Source organism: Pristis pectinata, chromosome 25, assembly GCF_009764475.1.
Source record: "Pristis pectinata isolate sPriPec2 chromosome 25, sPriPec2.1.pri, whole genome shotgun sequence".
Classification (NCBI taxonomy): Eukaryota; Metazoa; Chordata; class Chondrichthyes; order Rhinopristiformes; family Pristidae; genus Pristis; species Pristis pectinata.
Genome location: NC_067429.1, coordinates 5,473,059 through 5,498,722, shown reverse-complemented (window position 1 = coordinate 5,498,722; position 25,664 = coordinate 5,473,059). Strand labels below are relative to the sequence as shown.

Here is a 25,664-nt window from a genome sequence, read left to right as displayed (position 1 = left end):
AAACCACAAATGTCACGTCATACGTCAGTGATAATAAATCTGATTCTGACTGCAGAACTGCACTCTAGCCTTAGTATAAATGTGACGGTGACATTAAACTCAAGGGCATTACACTGGTTAACAGACAGAAAACAAAGAGTAGGAATAATTGGGTTCTGCGCAGGTTGGCAGGCTGTGACCTGTGGGTCACCACAGGGATGGATGGGTGTCTAAGGTCCAACTACTTACAATCTATATCAACAATTAGGCTGAAGGGACCAAATGTAACAACCCCATGTTTACTGGTAACAAAAACTAAGTGGGAATGTGAGTGAAGATGAAAACGCAAAGAGGCCTCGAGGGGATACAGACAAGCTGAGTGACCACATGGCAGGTGGAATATAATGTGGAAGGATGTAAGATTATCCACTTCAGTAGAAAAAACAGAAATGCTGAGTATTTTTAAATGCTGAGTGATTGGGAATTGTAGACATTCAAAGGACCTGAGTACCTTTGTACACAAGCCACTGAAAGCTGACATAGAGGTACAGCAGGCAATAAGTTGGTAAATTGGTTTATTATTGTCACTTATACTGAGGAGCAGTGAAAAACTTTGCTTTGCAAGCCATCCATACAGATCATCTCATTACAACAGTACATCGAGGAAGTACAAGGGAAAACAATAACAGAATGCAGAATAAAGTGTTACAGATACAGAGAAAGTGCAATGCAGGCAGACAATAAGGTGCAAGGCCATAACGAGGTAGATTATGAGGTGAAGAGTCCAATTTATCATACTATGGGACTGTTCAATAGTCTTGTAACAGTGGGCAGAAGCTCTCCCTGAGCCTGGTGGTACGTGCTTTCAGGCTTTTATTTATTAGGAAGGGAAGTGGCATTTTGTCCTCTATGGACAAATGATTTGAGTACAAGATTAAAGATGTCATCCTACAATAATGCAGGACCTTGGTGAGATCACCCCTAGAGTATTATGTAAATTTGTTTTCCTGACCTGAAGAATATATATTTGTATTAGAGGGAGTGCCGTGAAGATTCACCAGACTATTTCCTGGGATGGTGGGCCTGTTATATGTGGAGAGATTGAGTAGACCCCAGTGCAAACACAGCAGTCAAGATCAGATTGAGCGATTGTTTTGCCGAACACCTCCATTCAATGTGCAAGGGTCAGCCCTAAATTTCCACCCCACTCCCACAAGAAGCTGAACATAAGCTTCAGGAACACACTCCAGTCCTCACTGAGGGGCCAGCAGTGGAAAGGGTGAGCAGTTTTATGTACCTGGGTGTCAACATCTCCGAGGATGTCTCCTTGGCCCAACACATTGATGCAATCATGAAGAAGGCATGCCAGCAGCTCTACTTCGTTAGGAGTTTGAGGAGATTTGATATGTCACCAAAGACTCAGAAATTTCTATAGATGTACGGTGTAGAGCATCCTGACTGGTTGCATCACAGTCTGGTACGGAGCCTCCAATGAACAGGATGGCAAGAGGCTGCAGAGGGCTGTAGACTCAGCCAGCTCCATCATGGGCACAACCCTCCCCACCATCAAGGACATCTTCAAGAGGTGGTGCCTCAAGAAGGGGCATTGTCCTTAAGGACCCTTGCCATCTGGGACAAGCCCTCTTCTCATTACTACCATCGGGGAGGAGGTACAGGAGCCTGAAGACCCACAACGATTCAGGAACAGCTTCTTCCCCTCCATCAGATTTCTGAACGGTCCATGAACACTAACCCATTATTCCTTTTTTTTTGCAAATTTTATTTATTTTGTAATTTATAGTAACTTTATGACTTTATATCTTTGCACTGTACTGCTGCTGTAAAACAACAAATTTCACCTCATATAAGACAGTGATAATAAATCTAATTCTTATTCAGATTCATCCAACTTGGAATGCAGGATTCAATACTGAATTAAAAACTTCCATCAGCCACTCCAGTCTCGAATCATTTATTCCCTGCAGTGTTCTCCCTCCCCTCTTCTCACATCTCAGTTTTCACTCATCTCCTCCTAGTTACACCTCCTCCAGATACACGCTCTCCCAGCAGACACCACCACCGCTTGTGCCATCCAGACCCTCCTAACCTCCACCTATCAGAGACAGGAACACTAGGAAAGAGGAGCAGGACAGGCCACTCGGTCCCTCTAGCCTGTCCCACCATCCCACATGATCGTGGCTGATCCGACCCACGCCTCAACTCCTCTCCTGTGCCAGTTCCTCACAGCCCTCAATTCCCTGATCTTTCCGAAAAATGATTGACCTCCACTTTAAAAATCTTCAGTGATCCGGCCTCCACCTGTGGTAGACAATTCCAGAGATTTAACATCCTTTTTGAGATGAAATGAGAGATATGCAAGATGGCGCCGGAGAGTGGCGACTTGTTGCAAACTGCTCTCTACAGATCTACTCATTATCTTTACTATAATCATTCTACACTTTTAAATTTACACTTTACTCTGTACTGTTATTGTTCTTACTTGTACTACATCAATGCACTTTGTACTAACTCAATGTAACTGCACTGTGTAATGAATTGACCTGTACGATTGGTTTGTAAGACAAGCTTTTCACTGTACCTCGGTACAAGTCACAATAATAAACCAATACCAATAAATGACTGTCTCTTAATCTTGTAGCTCCATCTCCTCATTTAAGACTCACCTATTAGTGGAAGCATCTCAACATTTAACCTTGCCATGGCACCTTAAGATCACCCCACATTCTTTTAACCTCCAAAGTACGTGGGTCTAACTTTTTTAGTTGATCATGACAGGACAACCCTATCATCCCAGGAGTTACCCTGGTCCACCTCTTCTGGACTGCCTCCAATGGCAGTATAGCCTCTCTTAAATAAGGAGCCCAAACTGTGCACAGGCCCACCTCAATAACATGGTACATTTTTAACTACACTGCAACCTCCTAGCAATAAAGGCAAATATGCCATTTGTCTTCTTAATTACTTGCTGAACCTGAATGTTAAATCAGAGAGAAGGTCACCTAGATCTCTCTGGATTCCACCTGCATGCAATCTCTTTCCATTTAGATTCCACTCACTCAACCTTTCTATAACCTGTTTCAAAGCCCAAATATCCTCATTCCCAACATGCCCATATCATTGGCAAAATTGGATACCTTACACTTTGCCTGCCGCGTCCAAGTCATTGACGTAGATAGTCTTTGGAATGTGGGAGGAAACCAGAGTACGCAGTGGAAACCCACGTGGTCACAGGGAGAGTTAGCACCCGGGGTTGGAAATGAACCTGGGTCATTGGAGCTTTGAGCCAGCAGCTTCAGTAGCTGCACCACTGTGCCACCCACAGGAGGTAGTTGAGATAAATATTATGCATTTGTAAGCTGTATAAACACTCCAGAAAGAAAGAAATAGTAGGATCTGCCTATAGGGTGAGATGAAGCTCTTGCGAAGCATTAGCATGAATACGTGGGGTCAAATGGCCTGTTCCTGAGTGGTACACTGCTTGCAGTCCGATGCAGTTAGTCTCATAATGCAACAACATAGGTTAAGACAACCAACTCTGTAATTTACTGCTGGGTAAACTGTGGCACTGAGCCATTCAGATTAAAAAGTTCCCTTGTTGACGCATCTGATGGAGATGTTGCAAGTGGATGATCAGAAGAACAAGAAGGGGAAACACATCAAGGTTCCCCCTCTCAAATGTTAGAAGCAGGAGAGATCATACAGCCCCTTAAAGCTGCTCCAACATTTATGATCGTGGTTCTTCCTGAACCTCAGGTGCTCTTTCCCACATTCCCAGTCCTCTGAACGTGGAAATGTCTTAATGACTGATCGCGGTTACTAGTAATACTTGGACTGCTGCAGTCCAGTAGCCTGCCAGCACTCCCTGTGAACGCACTTGAAGAATGTGGGCATCAATGGAGATGTCCTCCCGCAAGTGTTACTGCTTCAGGATAAAGGTGAATAAAGATGACTGTAACAGAAGTATCCAATCTTCAAGCAACAGGTGACCGAAATTTGCCCAGAATGACAGAACTTCAGCACTGGGTGGTGTGCCAATGACTAATTTAGTCGTGGGTCTGTTGCTTAAAAATTCACTCCAAGGGATATCACAAGCTACAGAATCAGGCCTAGTTAATGGTGCAGAGAATGTAAAGGAACAGGAAGCCCAGAGATTGATTGTGTACCTGGAGATCAGTGGATCTGGGTCTGGGATTGGGGCTTTACTAATCTGGTGCTGATCACCAATGATGGGGGTTGTTGACCCAGGGAAACACATTGAGTTTGGGTGGGGGTGCGTGATTGGCATTCAGGCTAACATATCAGGGTCCAGGTTCAAGAGGCTGGTGGGTGAGGGGACCCAGGAGCCTCAGCCAAGGGTTGAGTATGTGAGGGAGATGGGGGGAGGGGGCAGGAGAGATGTGGGAGGGTCAGGACCATTGGAGGTTTGGGGGGTGGGGGTGGGGTTCCAAAGGAAGGCAGATAAATATATAAATCAGCAACAAACAATCTGCTGGAAGAACTCAGCGGGTCGAGCAGCATCTGCGAGAGGAAAGGAATTGTCGACATTTCAGGACCGATGCAGGGTTTCGACCCGAAACGTCAACAATTCCTTTCCTCCCGCAGATGCCGCTCGACCTGCTGAGTTCTTCCAGCAGATTGTTTGTTGCTCCAGATTCCAGCATCTGCAGTCTCTTGTGTCTCATGTATCTAAATTAAATAGGATCTCTCCCAGTTTGGTCCCCTGTGGTGCTATGGAGGAAAGTCCCCCTTTAAATCCCACAGCTGTAGAGCTGTGAAGACCTGGAAAGAGATCAAAGTATCCAATGACAGATGTGCTTCAGAATAGCAGGGACTAATCTCTCCTGGTAACGTTCCAAAAGAATGTTGCCTGGGATAGAAAAGGCAAGAACAGCATGAGTGATATTTACACCCAGTAGTGAGTTTCTGGAGCAGCACAATTCAACCGGGAAACCATAATCATATTCCACACAAGGTGGCACTGAGCCAGGCAAGTGTAATACTCAGCACATATGTTTACCCTCTCCTTCTGCTCACAAGCACTGTTTATTATTTATTTGGGGGCTGTGCGCCTTATTGGCAGGATCGGCATTTATTGCATTGACTTTGAACTGAGAGGTTTAAAGGGATATTGCCGACATAAGTACGAGAGGACATGGCTTTAGGGAAAGGTTTAGGGGGAACATTAGGGGGAACTTCTTCACTCAGAGAGTGGTGGGAGTGTGGAACGGGCTGCCATCTTACATGGTAAATGCGGGCTCACTCTTAAGTTTTAAGAATAAATTGGATAGATGCATGGATGGGAGAGGTCTGGATGGTTATGGACTGGGTGCAGGTCAATGGGACTAGCGGAATAAAGTTTCGGCACAGACTAGAAGGGCCAAATGGCCTGTTTTCTGTGCTGTAGCGTTCTATGGTTCTAACAGGTTAACCACACTGGTAAGAGTCTGGGGTCACAGGTAGACCAGCCCGAGTAAGGAAAGATCTCCTTCTCTAAAGGATATTGGTGAAACAGATGACTAACCAGTCATTTCATACTTGCCATTACTAAGAATAACTTTTTACTTCAGATTATTTAACAATTTAAATTCCCCATTAGTGATAGTGGGATCCATGAACTCATGTCCATGGATTACTAATCTAGACCTCTGGATTACTAATCTAGTGACATAACCACATTGCTCACGAACACCCTTTTATGTGCTAACCAGATCCCTCCTTGCCGGCATATGACATTTCGGAGGTCTCTGCTCTCCGGGGTTTACCCAGTGCCTGACCTTCTGCATCCATAAATCAGCCCCATCCAACAAGCCTACAGCAGGCCGCGGTGATAAACAGCACATTCCTTTGCTCCTGCATAGAACTAACCTTGAATAATAACAAGCAGGCACAGAGCCAATTGAGTGACTCACAGGTGCTTGCATAGCGACTTGTTCAATCAATTAGAAGTTCAACTGGGGAGCTCCCAGAAGATTGTACCTCTGCAGACACTGGCAGTCTCTTGAATCTGATTGTGTAGACTGAGCTTATATATGTTTTATTGATGTTGGGTCTATGACAAACCCCCTTCCACATTCTCTACAGAGCCAGAAGGGTAACACAAAAGATTTAGATTGTTTTATGATCCAATATATTTTTCCATTAAAATCTGCTTGCAGTCCTCTGAATTTCCTCTATAAACCTCCCAGCTCTCTCTCCACCTCTAAGACACCCTTTAAAAACTACTCCTTCAATCAAGCTTTTGCCCAAATATCTCTCTAAACAGCTCAGGCAAGATTTGTTTGGTAAGGATTCTTAGCTACGTTAAAGACACTACATAATGGCAAGTTGTTGTTCTTAATCTCACAAAGCAGCAGTTGCTTCCATGACAAGGTGGTTTAAAATTTAACCAAAAGGTTAGAGCACTGAAGCAAAAGCACGTAGCAAGTAATTGTTATCTGATAGAACATCGCCTCTCTCCCCCACCATCTTAATTAGAACACACTGTCTCTCCTGGCAAACTGCCCAGGGACAGTGCTGGCTGTGATCGGGACTGTAATAACTGACTGCCTGCTGTGCATTAAGCACTGATTAATGGATCTCAGGTTTAGTTCTTCAGCAGTTGATCCAACAACAAGCGCAGGCCTGACAAATCAAAGGCAACACCTTTGATTACTATTTGTTTATAACCATGTGGTGATCGGGCATTTCCCAATCACTGGTTGCTGCTTCGGTGGTTAAACAGGCAAAGGACAGGCACCACTATTTGTGAGAGCTTACTGTGCACGAACAGACCATCCCGTTTCCTCCTCTACAACTGTATCTGACTCTCACTGCATTAGGAGGAAAGGATAAATTGTCTTAGAGTCATACAGCATGGAAACAGGCCCTTCAGCCCACTGAGTTGATGCTGACCATCGAGCACCCATTTACAATAATCATATTTTATTTTCCCCACATTCCCTTCAACTGCCCCCAGAATCTACCTCTACACTAGAGGTAATTGGGAAGGTCCAATTAATCTACCAACCTCTGTCGTTGGGATGGGGGGAGGAAATGGGAGCACCCGGAAGAAATCCACATGGTCACAGGGAGAACATGCAAACTCCACACAGACAGCATCTGAGGTCAGGATCGAACCCAGGTGGCAGGAGGTATGAGGCAGCAGCTTTACCAGCCGTGTTGCCCTTTTTCTTTCCTACTGATTTAGCTGGACTGCGATCAGGGAAGATTCTTGCCATGGGCTGCTTTCTTCTGTCACTGCCCATCACTGCCTGCACCCACAATCGCCATCCACCCCACTCCCCTCCCTGTGTATGAATAGCAACTGACCTGGCTAAAATTCCCACTGTGGTCACACATTGGGCTGGCTCTACCAATCAGGAACAGCTTCTTCCCCTCCGCCATCAGACTTCTGAAAGGTCCACGACCCCCCTCGTTATTCCTCTTTTGCACTATTTATTTATTTTTGTAACTTGTAGTAATTTTTACATCTTTACGTCTTGCACTGTAACACTGCCGCAAAACAACAAATTTCACGGCACAGGTCAGTGATAATAAACCTGATTCTGAGATCAAGGGGGGACAAGTGGGTCAGGGGCTCTAGGATGAAGTTACAGGAAGCTGCACATTCTCCCTGTGACCACCTGAGTTTCTTCTGGGTGCTCCGGTTTCCTCCCAAAGACGTGGGTTGGTAGGTTAATTGGAAGTTGTAAATTTTCCCTGATGTACAGGTGAGTGGCAGAATCTGGGGAGAGTTGATGGGAATGTGGGGAGAATAAAATGGGATTTGTGTAGGATTTTGGGTAGGGGGGAGGGAGGGATGGTGAAGTGTAATCAATGCCTGGGAATATTGATCCACGTTCACTAATGGTTGGTAAAAGAATGAGGGGGAAGCAGAGCAAACACAATAAGACGTGGAGAGCATGTCTTATGAGGATAGGTTGAGCGAGCTAGGGCTTTTCTCTTTGAAGAGGAGGAGGAGGATGAGAGGTGACCTGACAGAGGTGTACAAGATGATGAGGCATAGATCGAGTGGACAGTCAGAGACTTTTTCCCAGGGCGACAATGGCTAACACGAGGGGACATGATTTTAAGGTGATTGGAGGAACGTATAAGGGGGATGTCAGAGGTAAGTTTTTTTTTACACAGAGAGTGGTGGGTGCATGGAACACACTGCCGGCAGAGGTTGTGGGGGCAGATACATTAGAGACATTTAAGAGACTCTTAGATAGACACATGAATGATAGAAAAATAGGGGGCTATGTGGGAGGGAAGGGTTAGATAGATCTTAGGGCAGGATAAAATGTCGGCACAACATTTTGGGCTGAAGGGCCTTGTACTGTGCTGTAGTGCTCTGTGTTCTATGTTCTATGTTCTAAGCCCAAAGAAGTGATTAGGGTCTAAGATTCATTGAGGATGGTGGAGAAAGAAACTCTTAAGAACATGGAGAGGACTTGAGGATCTGCAACTTGATATCCTGGTCGGACATAACTGTGACTCCAGACCCACCAATGTGACTGACTCTTAATGGTCACCTTAGTTGAGGACATAATTAGGGATGGGCAATAAATGTTGGCAGTGTCAGTGGCGTCCATTTCCCATGAATGAATCAATAATATCCACATCACAGGTCAAAAGCTGTAAATGGTGATTTATCCAGAAGGTTCCTTTCAGCCCAGCATGGACATGATGGGCCGAATAACGCTCCGCTGCGTCATAAATTTCATTGATACCGCTATTAGGTGTCTGTCGCTGTCTCCCTTTGTAATCAACAGAGGAAAAGGGAGGCAAAAGAAATTCCAGAGTGAAAGGGGTTAAATCAGCCCCCAGGATCCCTGTAAATGCAAATCAATCAGAAGTCACTTGGTTCTCTGTTGCCCTGAATCAAGAACCTATCCTATAATCCCAGGCAATTACTGTAGATTGTGTTACCAGGCTGCTGTTGCTAGACACAGAGGGAGAAAGGGGGCGGGGCTGTTGAATACGTGGCGGCGTTGATCAGTTATAAGATTGGAGGATAAGCGATTTCCTTACATAAAATCTTCGTTCGATGGACAGTGGCCAAAGCTGTAGCACTGCCAGCTCTGGGGCTCCATCGCGCTCTGTCTGCAAGGAGCGGTTTTAAAATACAACAGCTGTTTGCTAAAAATAATTCACTTGGCACTGCACTACAGTTGCCTGGGAAATTTCCTGGAGTGTTTGAATGTTTGGCTCCCAGCCACGGGTTTGTATGTAACCCGTGACTACAATGATTTCATTCAAAACTGAAGAATGTGAGGATTCAAGGAAAGAAATCTGTAAAAGTATGCATTTTGCCTCAGTCTTTCAGAACTGCTTTAATTATTGTAGGAATAAAAGATACCTGGCAGAGCTGGTAGACAGCTTTACATCAGAGTTACACAGCCTAGGAGGATGTCACTGAGCCCAACTGTTTGTGGCAGCTCTATTAAACAGCCATCCAATTAGTGCCATTTCCCTGTTCCTTCCACATACTGCAGCAAATTCTGCCTCACTGTGTATATCCGATTCCCTTTTGAAGGCATAGAGTCACGTGATACAGAAAAAAGCCCTTCAGCCCACCAAGTCCATGCTGATAATCAACCATCATTTCCACTAGTCAACTCCCCCCAGGTTCTACCACTCATCTACATACCAGAGACAATTGTAGCAGTTAGCGTAATGCTATTACAGAGCCAGCGACCCGGGTTCAATTCCGGCCACTCTCTATAAGGAGTTTGTACGTTCTCCCCGTGTCTGCGTGGGTTTCCTTCGGGTGCTCCGGTTTCCTCCCACATTCCAAAGACGTACGGGTTAGGAAGTTGTGGGCATGCTACATTGGCACCGGAAGAATGGCGACACTTGCGGGCTGCCCCCAGAACACTCTACGCAAAAGATGCATTTCACTGTGTGTTTCGATGTACGTGACTAATAAAGATATCTTATCTAATCTATCAATCCACACATCTTTGGGGCATGGGAGGAAACCGGAGCACCAGGTGCAGGGAGGAAGGAATCCACATGGTTGCAGGGAGAATGTGCAAACTCCACGCGAACAGCACTGGAGGTCAGGATTGAACTCAGGTCACCGGGGCTGCGAGACAGCAGTTCGACTAGCTGTGTCACTGTGCCAGCCAGTAACTGTTAACCTGCAATCACCTTCCTTTCAAGTGTAAACCTCAAAAATGTGAAGTGGAGACTATTATTTATTCACTCATGGGGCGTGGGCCTCATTGGCACAGCCAGTGTTAATTGCCTGTTCCCAACTGTCCTCGAGTAGCTGTTTTCTTGAACTGCTACAATTCACATGGTTTGAAATAGAGAGGGTGCTCCAGGGCTCTGACCCTGCGATGATGAAGGAACGACCAAGGTCAGACAGCGGGCGACTTGTGGTGTTCTTGTGCACTCGTTGCCCGTGTCCTAGGTGGCAGAAGTTGTGTGGTTGAAAAGTGGCATCAAGAAACCAAAGGTGTCTTCAAACACGCTCAGATCAACTTCCTCTATGAATATAAACAGATTGAGCAGATTGTGCAGTCCCTTCAGTAAGATCATGGGCGATCTGATCTTTGCCTCAACCCTGTAATCGCTGAATTCCCTTCAGATCAAAAATCTGCCCATCCTAGTACGTTGAGAGACTCAGCTTCCACAGTGTTCTGGCGTACAGAATTCCAAAGACTCACAACTTTCTCACAGAAGAAATTCCTGCTCATCTCCATCTCAAATGGGCAATCCTTTATTCTGTAACTGTGCCCCCTAGTTCGAGCATCTCCACTATCCTCTCAGCATCCATTCCCTCAATTCCTCGCAGAGTCTAAAACGTATCAGGAAAATCTCCTCTCCTTTTTCTTGACTTCATTGAGCACAGGCTCAAAGTTTCCACAAGTGTCAGTCAACCCCGTCACCCCGCGGACCAACCTACTGAAGTTTCTCTGAACCACCTCCAATACCAGCATATCCCTTCTCAAACAGGGAGATTAAAACAAAATGCCATTCAATGCTTGCGATTGCAACAGGTCCAATACAAATGGGAACCTTGTAAGTTCTCCCTGTGACTAAATGGGATTCCCCCGGGTGCTCAACCTTCCTCCTACGACCAAAGTTGATAAGTTAATTTTGCAATGGGAAATTACCACAAATGTACATGGGTAGTCAGAGAATTGACGTGTAGGTGTGACAGAATAGATTGCAGGGTAAGTCGGGGGGGGGGCATGGAATAGGACTGAGGGGATTGATGGGCCAAATGGCTTTCTTTGAGATTGTAAGGAAATATGGAAAAATAAAGGGTAGGCAAGCACCCCTGGGTGATTTATTTGTTTAAATGAAATACACAGGGCAGGAAGGGGCCAGGGTGAAAGCCCAAACCATATGGTGTTACCTGACCTCTGATAGTTCCAACCAGTACAGCACATACCTCAATTCCCACAGGTTACCTTTTTTAAATAATAGTACTCGTGAGATGAAATGAGCCAGGGTTGCCTTGGCAAGAAGGTGCAGCTGTGTGGAGTTTGGGTGAGAAATGAGTCAGGTTGGGCTGAGATGCTCTTTACAGCAGAAAGGAACTAGTATGTATCAAGTCCCTACCCAACCTTGGGATGTTCCAAAGGGCACGACAGCCAGTGAAGTCACCGTTGTCACGTTGATAATGCAGCAGGTAGTTTGTGCACAATAAGCTCCTGTAAGTAGTACAGGGTGAGGGAGCAGATAACATATTGAACTTGGGGAAAATCCCTCTGTTATTTACAATGGTGTCACTGGAATTTCTGCTGCCTCCCAGGAGACCAGCTCTTGACACTTACATTCTGGGGACACTCCTGATCTGGGCTCATGCTGGACAAGTGGGACTCTTAGAGAAGAGAGCAGAGACACCACCTTCCTATAATTGTCTGTGCTCATCCTCAAAGGAGAATTACTGGGGAACAAGAACAGAACAAAAGAAAATTGCCAGGAGATAAGAGAGTGCTTTGACTTATTATGCAACCGTTTGATCCAGGAACCCACCGCATCTCTGTCGGGTCTAGTTTGACACACAGCAAGCTTGCTTTATTGTAACCCTGTACAATAATGAAGTAAAGTTACAATTCAGAGACAGAGACAGTCTCCTTTTCCTTTTTGCTCTTTTTTTAGGCAGAATCTCACTGAATGAACAGCTGTAACAACAATGAATAAGGTGCATTTCTACAGCACCTTTCACGAACTCATGTGCCCCAAATGTGCTTTTCAACCAATACAGTGGTGGCCACACTTCAAGCAGGCTTCACTGTAGGAAGTGCAGTAGGTAATTTGCATACTGCAAAACCCTGCAAACCACAAACTAATATGAACTAGATATTTTGCTGCTTGCAGGATAAATATTACTTTTACATTTCCTTCCAGAAGCTTTTGCATAAGAGTTAAAATGGAAAAAACTGGTCATGTGGGTGGGGAAGAACCAGTCAGGTAACAGAAACCTCTCACCTTCTAATTGGTGTGGGGAGGTAATGCATTAAAGGATAGACAGGACAGGCAACCAATCTCAGGAGTTTCTTGGGGGATGGTTAATTACAGTCAGAGATCATGTGATGATATGGACATGAATGTGAAAGTGTACAGTAATCGATAGTATATTGGTTCTAATTTTACTAGTAACCCAGTGAGCTAGTATTCAAATCCTGACCCTAGTTGGATCATTTAAAAATATGGCCAAGAAAGTGTTAGATTGTTGAAAGGGATTTTAATCATGTTCAGAAACATCTGCTGCTGGGATTTATTCAGGGACTTATTCAAAGCTAAGTTACAGTAACTGAGAAGACAGATGGGTGGAGTTTTGATGAAAGCACTTCTAACAATGCACCACGTCCCTGGTACTAAACAAGGCCATCAGCCTACAGTCAGTGGTGGAACCTCTGGAGATGGACTTGAACCCACAGTATTCTGGATACGGTGGAAGCCAGAGCTGAAAGCAAGAGTTCTGGGAGAGCAGGAGAGTGGGCATAAAGTCAGAGAGATAGGGAGGGTCAAGACAACTGAGGTTTTTGGGCACAAGTAGGAAAATTTACAATTCAAGAGTCCTTGTTTACAGATAGAAACACTTTTAAATGATCAAATTATAGGAAGGATTTGAAATCTGGCTCACTGGGTTGCTAGTCCAAAATTTTAAGCATTATACTATTCATACCTTGCACTGTCATATTCATGTTCTGGCTGCAACTTGCTCATTTCCCAACCACCCAGTCAGTGGTTGCCTGGCATGTCTATCTTACAATGTCCTGCCTTCCCACACCAATTGGAAGGCGAGAAGCCTTTGTTACTGACTGGCTGGCTCTCAGACCATCAGTATTCCCTGTCCACATACCCAGTATTTTCAAAATTACCACACAAACTCACCTCATAGGAAATGCAAAGAAATAAAATACCTTTTCTCATGCCCCTATGTCATTGTTTTCCCCTGACAGAAATCAAGACAGGTGCTTCAGTGCTCCATTATGATAGGTGTGACCTTTTGAAGGTGATGTTGAACAAAAGCCTTGGTCTCCTCTCTACGAGGTCACAAAAGACTCTATGGCACAATTTCACACCAACATCTCACAACCTTGTTTGACCTTGCACCTTATTGTCTACCTGCAATGCACTTCCCTGTAGCAGTGACACTTTACTCTGTATTCTATTATTGTTTTTACCCTGTACTACCTCAATGCACTGTGTAATGAATTGATCTGTATGAACGGTATGGAAGACACATTTTTCACTGTACCTCGGTACAAGTGACAATAATAAACCAATACCAATACTGGTAAAACAGCCCTCTTTCCTAATTCTGATGAAGTGTCTCTGGCCTGAAACATTAACTTGTTTCTCCTTCCACAGAAGTGGTCTGACCTGCTGAGTGTTTCCAGCATTTTCTCTATATATTTCAGATTTCCAGAATCGGCAGTTATTTTTAATTATCGATAAAATTATTTAATCATTGGCAACCCTACCAGCGCATGACAAAGCTGCACACCTTCAGTGCTGTATGTGGTGTCAACTGAGACCACTCTCTCGGGCTTTGGACTTGAACCCAGAATATCAAGGATCTTGCAGATTGAATTAATGTGCAGGCAAAATCCAGTAGGTTAAAGACACATTTGTTTCTAATTAGAACATAATTTTAAAAAGATATTGACTTATTTTCTTTGACAATAAGAAATATTTAGTTGGAAGTAGGTCTTAGGGGAATAGAGTCCCCCACAGTTCCCGTTAGATTTTAACAGCACCAGCTGCTTGAAGACATGCAGAGTTTGCCAGTTCTAAGTTCAGTAAGAAACTAATTTGTGTTCACTAATTAATCTGGTAAATTCAGAAGGTTGCTTGCAGGAAAACACAGATCATTTGACACTCCTTTATTTAAAAAATACTGACTTTTGTGATAAAATTATTTTCAGTGATATTGATGAAAATGGATCAGGTTACCACTCCTGAATACATCAGGATCTGTTTTACTACATGAAAAAAGTTATGTCCTATTGCAATGCCTGGCTGGTTAACAAAGTTATTATAGGTTTGTCACACTGAAAGGAGTATTGAGAAGAAAACTGGACCATAATTCTACTTTGGAAAACAGAACAATTTCAAAGACAATTTGGATGGACAGCGAGATAAATATTTATCTCTCCGTCATTCGAGTATCATTCGAGTAATAGTATTAGTGCCACATTACTGAAGCAGTGTTGCTCTGGGAGTGCTCAGTGACAGACACTCCTGAGACAAGTGCATTGATCAAACATGGGTGACTCATGCCAGAATTGGCTTTGACGAATTTCTGGAGCAACACAAAAAAAACCAGAATATTATGTTTAATTTTGCAAAGAAAAACAACATTTTCAATTGATACAGAAGAAATTAGTATTATGCAACTACTTCTTGGCCAATGTCCTAACCCACTTACTTACATTGGATGAAGTGCAATGAAGCTTCACCCAACTGATTTCTACTGGGGAAGACAGGGAATGGGGGGGGGGGGGGGGGGAATCCAGTTAAATGGGGCTATTTTCTCTGGAGTGTAGTGGAATTAAAAGTGATAATTCAGAAACAATGAAATAAAAAGTCTTGCTGAGTTTGATGGAAGAAATTTTCCCTTGGCTGGGGAGTTGAGAACAAGAATAAAATGTTGTCCAATTCGGACTGAGACACTTCTTCATGTGCAGATCTGTATCTCTTTAATCCACGGGTTGCAGATGCTCAGTGGATGAGTACATTCAAGATTGATGGATTCTTAGATGCAGGGACTTGGAGAAAACAGGAGATGGAATTGTTACAGAAAATCAGTCCTGATCTTAGTGAATGGCAGAGAATCAAGAGGTTGAATGACTTCTCCAGTTCCTATTTCCAATAATTATATTCAGGAAGCTCAAGCCACCTCCATCCGCCACAAAAATGATCAGTTCTATTTTTTACTTAGCTCAAGTATCAATGCCGGAACTATTTATCTCTCACATGCTCAGTGTTCAAGTTGCCTTGACAGGGATGCCTTTAATGTGGTTGCTGCTGTTCATGGGTATTTGAAAGTGCCCTTATGATGTGTCATATGACATGAAGCAACAAGAAGGCAAAACACAACCAGATGACAGCTTTCAAGTAGAAAATAATCACATAACAGGAGGGACCACTGTTAGAAAGCTGTCAGGCTTGGGGCTGTAGGCTTGGGTTGCAATCCCTGAATCAATGGACAATGCTAGTTCAAAGAGCCTATGCAAAATAAATCCACATAAGTACTGACCCCCACACCCCTCCCCTGTCCCTTTACTTTCAATGATGCTGGAAATCAGAAATAACAACAGAAAATGCAGAGCGCATGCATTTAAGGTGAGAGGGGGTAGGTTCAGAAGAGATGTGAGGGTAAGTTTTTTTTACTGAGAGAGTGGTGGATGTCTGGAATGTGCTGCCTGATGGGGTGGTGGAGGCAAATTCATTGGGGGCTTTTAAGAGGGGCTTGGATGGGCACATGAATGAGAGGAAAATGGAGGGCTATGGGCATTCTGTAGGTAGGAGGGAATAGCTATGTCGGCACAACATCGTGGGCCGAAGGGCCTATTCTGTGCTGGACTGTTTTATGTTCTATGAAAATATCTAGAAACATTCAGCAGGCTGCAGTATTTGTGAAAAGATAAAGCTTTCAGGTCTCCAGAAGGGTTTTCGACCTGAAACGTTGACTCTGTTTCAATGTGGCCACTGCTCTGAAGGACTTGGATCCCCAGCCAGCACACGTTATCCCAAAGGCTGGTGGAAATGTGGAACTCACTTCCCAAAAAAAAACTGGGTCAATTGAAATTTTCACGGCTGAAATCAATCCTAGCCCTCCCCAGGTTACAAATGCCCGACTAATGTACAGCCCGTTTGGGAGACCGGCGGGATGGATCTGCTGTGGGGCTGCAGGCATCTTCTACCACCTGGGAACTTGGCTCGCGGACGCACTTCCGACGCAAACTGTCCGGGTTTCGAACAGTTCACAGGAATGGAACCCTGCTGTAATCTGGGGGGGTCGTGTAGATATTTGGGTAACAGGGATATGGATTAAATGTGCGTCTTCATCTCAGGTGATCCCTCAGGGTCTTGACTTCCTTCCTTTCCAGTTCTGTGGGTTCTGATGCGATCGGTGAGGCCAATGTGGGACCTGCGGACTCATCCACAGGTATGGGGAAGCATTTGATTTTTGGGGGGAAAATGGAGAGTTGGTGAGATGATGCATTCCTTCTGTTGATTTTGCTTGACCCTCACAAGCTCTCAATGAGACAAAAGCTCCTCCTCCAACTTGATCAGTCTCAGACCAGAGGTTTCCAAGTAAGGATATTATATTTTTTCAAGGAAGCTTTGAGAACTTCCTTGAAGCATTTTCTTTAGTCTGTTGATAATCTACTACTATGATGGAACTCAGAATGAAGTGCCTATTTCGAGAGTCTGGTATCAGGGATGCAAAAGACATTGCCTGCCCAGTGAAGCGGACTGAATATAATTAGAGCTTCATCGCTGGGCATTTTGTCCTGGGAGAGGCCACTTGTACTGGGGCCCTTATCTCGTCAGTGGATGTGGATGACTTTGTGGAGACAATGCTCCGAGATGCCTGCAGTCTGGTAGCACAGCAGATAGCACCACTGCCTCACATCAACAGGGACCTCGGTTCGATCCCGATCTCTCTTGCTGTCTGTGTGGAGTCTGCATGTTCTCCCTGCAATCACTTGGACTTCCCTGGGTGCTCAGTTTTCCTTCCACATCCTAAACATGCGCTGGTTTGTAGGTTAACGGCCACTTAAATTATCCCTTAGTGTAGGTAAGCGGCAAAGTGGGGTTCATGGGCACACGAGAAAGAGCAAGTTGCAGGGTTACGTGGAAATGAAAAGGGAATTGGGAACTCAAAATTGCTCTGCTGGGAGTTAGCATGGAGTTGATGGGCCAAGTGGCCTCCTTCTGATCATATTCAATCAGTAAGAGTTATGTCTCTGAAACACACTGAAGGGTAGAGGTCACCATTGCAGTTTCAAATCTTGATCTTCATTCTTTTCCTCAGATGGGTAAAATAGGTTTAAGACACACATCAGCCATGTTCTATATAAATCGTGGAACAGGCTTGTAGGGCTGAAGGGCCTCACCTGTGGCTATGCCCTTGCGAGGGTTACAGCACTCCTGAGGCCGTCAGACTTTATTTACATTACCCGACAGCCTCTCATTCAGGTGCAAGCTTGGAATGAGAATTATTTCAGTGAACAAGTACTGAATATTCATACCATTGCCTAAGATTAGCTAACCCCATGACAAGGAAGATCTGAACCCTTGACCTTTCTAACCTGAATAAGTCAATACCCCACAACGTAATGCACTTACTGCTGAGCCAATGGTGTGGCTGCTAGTCTCTCTTGTTTAACAACAGAAGCTAATCTCTTTCCTCTTCCCATCTGCACAATGGGTGCACCCCGCTACAACAACAACTTGCATTTACGGAGCATCTTTAACATAGTAAAACATCCCAAAATGCTTTGGGGAAAGGTCATCAAAATTCTTTCTTTTAAACACTGAAGACCAACATTTCTGAGGTTTGGCTAAACTGACAGATAAAGACAGCTCAGAGAAGTGGTACAGAAGGGTGGATGTTAGGGAGGAATTTCGGGGAGAACTTCATCAGCTGAATGCATGGTTTTCAGTTGTAGAGCAGTGGATGTGTTACAGCAAGGACTTCCAGAGTGGGAAGATCTCAAGAAGGTTTTAAGACTGGAGGTGCTTCCAGAGATCAGGAGGTTATGGCAGGTCAGGGCAGTTGAAAGGTAAAAAATACCTGTTGACAACACAGCATCAACCAATGAGCTGGAAGTGGGGCGCAGTGATAATATATTCAGAAAGCACATACGAAGCAGAATCCACAGAAGTATCTACCAGAAAAAGCAGGGTAACCTTGCCAGAAGACATAGTGAGTGGAGGATAGTTACATATAAATGATGTGTACACAATGAATCTCATCCACTTACAGTTGCGTGGTCACCAGCTTTAGTTATCAAGGGAATTAGCCGTTTACCTCCACTCCAGCTGGGCATGGCGGAGTCACTGTTCGCAGCCTTGAAAATAAGGGTGAGATTTTTCAAACTAAGATGAGGAGTCAAAGTTGACAAGCTCAAGGGAGACCGACAAGCGAGGCTTGTGGAGGGAGAGAAGTCAGTCCGTAGGGTTTTGTACCAACTTCTGCTCCTGGAGGGTCGCAGGGCTGAAGCCTGGTAGGGGAGTCGAATCCAGGGGTGACAGAAACCTTGGTGAAGGTTTTGGCAGCAGATACACCTTCAGACAAGGACAAAATTGGTTATTTGGCAAAGTAATCCACCGGCACCGGCACCGACACACAGCCAGAGCAGTCGTGAGGAAGAGCTTTTGAAGATAAATACTGCGCATTTTTAAAAACAGGCAAAGCTACTCATTTTGGATTTAACCGCAGGATTAAACTACAAGACATTTACCCAACCCATGGTCACACAAGTTCAGTCATGCGCAGGCTCCCGGGGAGGGAGGATTTCTTCAGATACTTCTGGTTGTCTTATTTAAGGTGACATCCTTTGAAGATTCTATTAGTTCTGCTGAGCTCCACCTCAGGAGTTTCATATCACATCACTCTAGGTGTAGTCGAGTGGAGCCGAAAGGGGGGACAAGGTGCATGGGCAGCAACGTCCAGAACTTTCATTTAACTTTATAGCTCAGTATAGATTGCAGCAAATTCAATCGCAATCTCTAGACTCAGGAAATACCTCGGCAGATGTCAGTCATTTTGTAGCCAAGCTCCACACTGGTCCTCAACATGTCCTCCTTTCTCTGAAGCAGTCCCTCAGGGTCGAGGATGACCTGCTTCCCTCCCCAGTTGTCTCTTGAGGTTATTGATCAGACCGAAGTAGGATTTGCAGGCTCTGCCGCAGGTCAGGGCAGGAGATGATTGATGGGGCAGGGGAGTGGATAGTACGGGATGGGGGATTGGACTCCCATGTGCTCCCAAAGACGCTCCAGGTTCTCTGTGCCATTCTGAATGACCCTTTCCCATTTTGACTGGTCAAATGCCAGGGATTCAGCAGGATACAGACCAGTTGGATAGAGAAATGGCGGATGGAGTTTAATCCAGACAAATGTGAGGTGTTGGGCTTTGGGAGGTTAAATGCAAGAGAAAAATGTACAATAAATGGCAGGACCCTTAGGAGCACTGATGTACAGAGGAATCTTGGGGTGCAAGTTCATCGATCCCTAAAAGTGGCAACACATGTAGATAGGGTGGTGAAGAAGGCGTAGGGGCATGCTTGCCTTCATTGGTCATGGTATAGAGTATAAAAGTCGGCAAGTCATATTGCAGCTGTATAAAACTTCAGTTCAGCCACATTTGGGGTATTGTACACAGTCTGGTTGCCACACTATAGGAAGGATGTGGAGTCTTTGGAGAGGGTGCAGAAGAGGATCACTAGGATGTTGCCTGGATTGGAGTGTATTAAAGAGAGGTTGGACAAACTTGAATTGTTTTCTCTGGAGTGCTGGAGGCCAAGGGGCGACCTGATAGAAGTTTATAAAATTATGAGAGGCACAGTTCTGGTAGATGGTCAAAGAGTCTTTCTCCCAGAGTTGTAAATGTCAATTAATAGAAGACATAGCTTTAAGGTGAGAGGCGGAAAGTTTAAATGAGGTTTATGAGGCAAGTTGTGTTTTTTTAAAACACAGAGAGCGCTAGATGCCTGGAATGTGCTGCTGGAGGAGGTGATGGAAGCAGATATGATAGCAACATTTAACAGACATTTGAACAAGCAGGGAATGGAGGGACATAGACTATGTGAAGGCAGATGGGCAGTTTAACTTGGCGTCATGGTCTGCACAGATGTCAAGGAGAACGTCCTGGAATCATTTCCTTTGTCCACTTGTGCTGTCAGGTCTCAGAGAAGAGTGCCGATTATGAGAGTCTGTTGGGCACGTGGACAATGTGCCCCACCTATCAGAGCCAGCCAAGTCTAACTAGGGTCTCAATGCTGGGGATGTTGGCCTTGGAGAGGGTGCTGATGTTGGTTCACATATCTTGTCAATGGACCCCTGCTGCAAAGTTGACCACTAGCTTGGCTCCTCAACATGCATGGGTTCTCATAGTTACTGAACTGTGGTCCACACTGGGAATCTAGAGTTCAAAATTCTTCTTCATGGATGGCAAGTGCAGAGCTGCTCTCACCTTTCCCTACTCCCCCCGGTTGAAATCTACTGAAGTGAAACAAAATTAGACACTGCAAATCAGAAATAAAAACAGAAAGTGCGGAAATGCCCGACTGGTCATGGAGAACCTGTGCAACGAGAAACAGGGTCAACGTTTCAGGTCAGTTATGGAAGTGCGTGGACAAGCACTTGAATTGCCAAGGCATAGAAAGCTATAGATCTAATGCAAGTAAATGGGTTTAGTGTTAATGGGTGCAACAGTTGGTGTTCTCGTGGTGGGCCTGCTTCTGTGCTGTACGATTCTCTGACAGTTCTTCAAGCTGAAACATTCACTGAAAACAAGAGACTGCAGACGTTGGAATCTGGAGTTACAAACAATCTGTTGAAGGAACTCAGTGGGTCAAGCAGCATCTGTGGGGGAAAGGAACTGTTGATGTTTTGGGACATCAGGGTGCAACATTTCCTTTCCCCTCCACAGATGCTGCTCAACCCACTGTGTTCTTCCAGCAGACTGTTTGAAACATTCATCGTTTCTCCTTACACCGATGCTGCCTGACGTGCTGAGCATATCATTTTCACTTTATATCTTCAAGTAACTTAGTAAAGATTCCTGGCCTGTACAGATCAGTGAGGTTCACCCGAGACCAAGTAATTTTAATTGATGCAATAGGCGTGCTGTCATTCTATAGGAAAACTGACACAAAAAGGTAATGATCTCGCTGCAATACTGCGGTGCAACTATGAAAATCAGATTGATTCTAAAGTGTTGCATTTGCTCTAGGGAGCACATGGAAATTAAACTGGGACTTCTCCCATCAACACCTTCCCAAAAATTTGCCAAATGGAATCAAAAACCTGTATAAAACTAAACACCAATGCCGAGACATTTATCTCTGGCAGGTAATCCTGTACAGTGGCGGCAGTGTGTTGTACTCTGACTCACATTCATTCTATTGAAGGCACTAAAGTGCATTTTGAAGACAAATTGCAACCAGCTAATGCAGCTTTAGCCTTACTGAAGTTTTTGACATAACATCGAGATGCACTCTCCTTAATTTGATTGCCTTTGCAAAAATAAACTGTGTTTCATTTTCATACAACTGACTGACAACTAGAGAGCAGCAAAGCACAGAGTGTGTCGGGTTTCTTAGAAAGGAATAAATGACCTTCAAATGTCCCCTGATAACGAGCACTTAATAGGTTTTTTTGGCATAGGTATTTGCTGTGTCCAGGGATCTCCACAGTCCTGAGTTAGGAGACTTATCTATCCGGATGAGAAGCAGTACACGAAGTGGGATAGGTTTCCGGATCACTGCCAATCCCAAGAATATTACACACCAGACAGCCTCCGGTGCTCTCCACTGCTTCCAGATGAGTACCCAGGACGCTGGTGGTATATGCAAAAGATCTATGAAGGACCTGCCCTCCCCTCTTGTCTGCTTGATGTTTTAAACTACAATGAACATCCATCTTCACTTTACATGAGAGGACCTTCAATGTAATTGAGTTGACTTCGGGGACGGAGGGGTTGTCTCATGAGGAATGGGTGGGGTTGTACTCATTGGAGTTTAGAAGAATGAGAGGTGATTTTAATGAAACGTGTAACATTCTGAGGGGGATCATCAGGTTTGAAGCTGTGGGGATGTTTCCTCTTGTGAGGGTGTCGAGAAGATGGTTTCAGCAGAAGGGGTTGCCTACTTCAGACACAGAGGAGGAATTTCTTCTCTGAGGATCACAAACCTTTGGAATTCTCTGCTCAGAGAGTTACAGAAGTTGAATCACTGAAGGTATTCAAGACTTTTGGACTGTGTTAGAGTTAAAAGGTTTTAGGAAAGTGGAGCTGAGGCCATGACCTGACCAGCCACAGACTGCACTGAATGGCAGAGCAGGCTCGAGGGGCTGAACAACAGCTTCCTGCTCCCACTTCTTATTGAACAATAAGAACTTACATTTACATAGCACCATCAGCACCATGACACTCCCTCAGCAGTGCCAACAGTCACAGTTTGACACTTGAGCTGCATAAAGTTAGGATGAGGACAGATGACCAAAAGCACAAAGTCAGTGGTTTTTTAGGATCATCTGAAGTGAGAGGCAGAAAGGTGTAGGGAGGAAATTCTAGGCTTCAGGATCGAGACAGGTGAAGGCATGGCAACCAGCAAAGGGGAGATGAAAACGACAAAGCTCGAAAGGCCACAAGTGGGCAAAAAGTTTCAGAGGGCTGTGGGGCTGGAGGAGATTGCACAGGAAGGTTGCATAGGAAGGGCAGGGGCCATGGAGAGGTCTTACAGCAAGGATGAGAATGTTATAATTGACTTTGACCAGATTAAATCCTTCCCAAAAGTATCATCATTTTAACTCTGCTACACTGAAAAAAAAGTGATCCAGTAATTCAACATCATTCCATCTCCCAAGCCCTGTATTTATGCAGAACAGTTTCCTGCAAAAACAATGTGCAAAACCAAACAAATTTATGAGCACCCTAAACATTATTCATCTCCTGAAAGGGGATGAAGGGGAGAGGGTGGTGAAAACCCAATGATAGCAGTTCATTCCAAGAACACATAATAATCTAAAAGACATCATGATTAATCAATTATAGCAACCACGTACTATCATTGTTAATAGCAGCAGAATATTCAGTACAGTAACAATCTGTAGATCAATAGCACAAATGGAAAACATGATCACAGACATTAAAGCACAACAAGTACCACGAACACACAGCTAGTCAGGTCCCTCAGTCAACCTCCACACAACAATCACCATCACCATCTACAACTGATGTTACAATGGTCACCATCAGTGGAGAAATAACTAGATACCACATCAATCACAAGAACCACGATACCAACATGTTGGATAAAACAGATTTTGCAGGTGATAATAAGCAATACTTTCGATTGGATGGGTATGAACCGGACTATCCAGACATCATTATACTAATAAAGCTGTGGTAGAAGTTATCTATGACCAGTTTGAGACGACAGTGGAAAAATGGAACTCATCAAGTCAACAACTAGAATCAAAGAATAGATTATATTCACACTGCACTTGTAAAACTGGTATTGCTTCAGATTCTCCAAAACCTATGGATGTTGTAATGCTTGTATACAATATGGAAAGGGCAAATACTCTCAACAAAATTGGGCAGATTCACATCAAGTAAGTTAATTGCAGATTCTGAAATACAGCATAAATGATCAACATTGGCAGATCTGCCATAGCATTTCACAGAGGTGGACTAGCTTCTAGACATAGATGGGAAAGTTCAGCTGCTAACTTGACCTGACCCTTTGAGGTCACACCTAAAGCCTTCCTTGAAAGCAATTGAACAAAGTAGTTATATGTTGGCAACTGAGGTTCCTTGTAAACTCCTCAGACCAGACAGCAATTGTAGCTGTTTCTAAACTACTAGCCCCTGGTCAGAAATGAAAAACAATTGTACAAGGAGTCTGGCTTTCTTTCAAAGACCACATTGCATCTTAAACACTGTATGATAGATGGACAAATAGAAGAAAGACTTGTATCCAATATGACTGTGTTGTTCAAGATGACAGCTGCAATTGAATGTCCCTGTTAGTGGGACTGGTTAAAAAAAATACATTTCATAATGTATTTTTTTAAATATGTAACAAATCACAATTGAACAGAAAAATAGTCTCAATGAACATGTAACATCTTGCAAATATTAAAACAGAAACCCGAAGGAATCTGGAGCAGCAAATTGCCTCTAATTGACCACAGACCATTACTATTTACAGCAATTAGACTTTGTAGCTTTAAGTGGATAGGACAATTCAACATAGATTCACGTGGACAGAGGAATTATGCAATGTGTTTGTAAGACAGAACCCTCCTGTCTGGGCAAGGAGATCTGGTAGCAACTTGAAACAGAAGTGAAATGAGATGTTAACACATTGCCCTAAAAGCACAAATGGCAAACACTGGTAGGAATTCTTGATACTGGCCTGTTCATTGTGCTATTCTTTTCCTTTGCAATGTTCTCTCCTGAGGCCTACGACTAAAGTAAGAGTGATGGAAAACTCTTTGACAACCACAGGTGTTGCTGGGGGCAAGGAAAGCCTGGTGGGAGATGTCCCTATTGACCCTAATCCTTCCATCACTCTCTTCTCCATGTGTAATCTAACCGCTGGATTGTTAACAGGTGCATTTTTGTTCACAATATCCCTAATCCCAGTCTCTCTCATTTTCACAACAGAGATGACACAGTTGGCCACAGATCTGGCCTCCATCTATTATTCGATCTGCCCTAACTTTGAGGTTAATACAAGATTAACACAAACCTTTCTCTGTCTGTCATACAGGGAGCTCAGTTTATCTTGAGAGTGAGAGGATGAATCACTGAGGCCTTGGTCATAGGCTGTGTTAGCTGAATGCCGACTTTTCTTCTGCAGAATTCAAAAAGAGTTTCAAAGTTAAATAGAAATCGAATCTTTAGCATGCCAAAAAAAATCCAATATAGCAAACTGCTTCAGAAAGGATTTTATTGATGCTTTGTAAAAAAAAAGTTCCCTTATGGCCCCAAATGTTTAGCTAAAATGTAAACTGGCCAGATTTCTCCTGTGTCACTGAGGTAGTCATTCAATGATTGCAATCCCCAGTCATGGTTAAAACAGGCTGAATTTACTCCACATCTATAACCTGTGTTTGTCAATGGTAATCACTGATCAGGAACATGATCCCTAAATAATTTTCCCATTTTTTTTTGCTGTGGTTTCCCAAGCCAACTGTAGTATTCCAACACCAATCCCGACCACCAGTGATTAACCATGGTACAGCGGGTCTACCTTGCACTCTGATTAGCTCGGTCAGGTTTCCCAAACCTGAGCTCTTATCTTCAGGGACCGAGGCGTGTGACTGGGTGTCCCATCAGACACTGGTTGTACACTGGATGCACTTGGAAACACTAGAAGATCAGACCTTATGCAGTTTGCATCCGGCACGGGTTGTGGTTCTGGCATCTGTGGTACGTGTCCACCACAGCCCAAGACCTCAGGGCTGAG

At 44.2% G+C, this 25,664-nt stretch overlaps 1 protein-coding gene across 5 annotated transcripts in view; it reads right to left on the bottom strand.

The window, feature by feature from the left end:
• The window catches only part of LOC127582866 (protein AF-10-like), a 194,933-nt gene that overhangs the window by 133,721 nt on the left and 35,548 nt on the right, over nt 1–25,664 (bottom strand). For 4 of the 5 annotated variants that reach the window (XR_007958177.1, XM_052038465.1, XM_052038466.1 and 1 more), the window contains exon 7: nt 24,945–25,049. The exons of the other annotated variant lie outside the window; for it this stretch is intronic. Coding sequence is in view for 3 of the 4 variants with exons in the window: in XM_052038465.1 (XP_051894425.1) it covers nt 24,945–25,049 (105 nt within the window). In the remaining variant the exon portion in view is untranslated. The remainder of the gene's footprint in view (nt 1–24,944; nt 25,050–25,664) is intronic. 5 annotated transcript variants of the gene reach the window in all.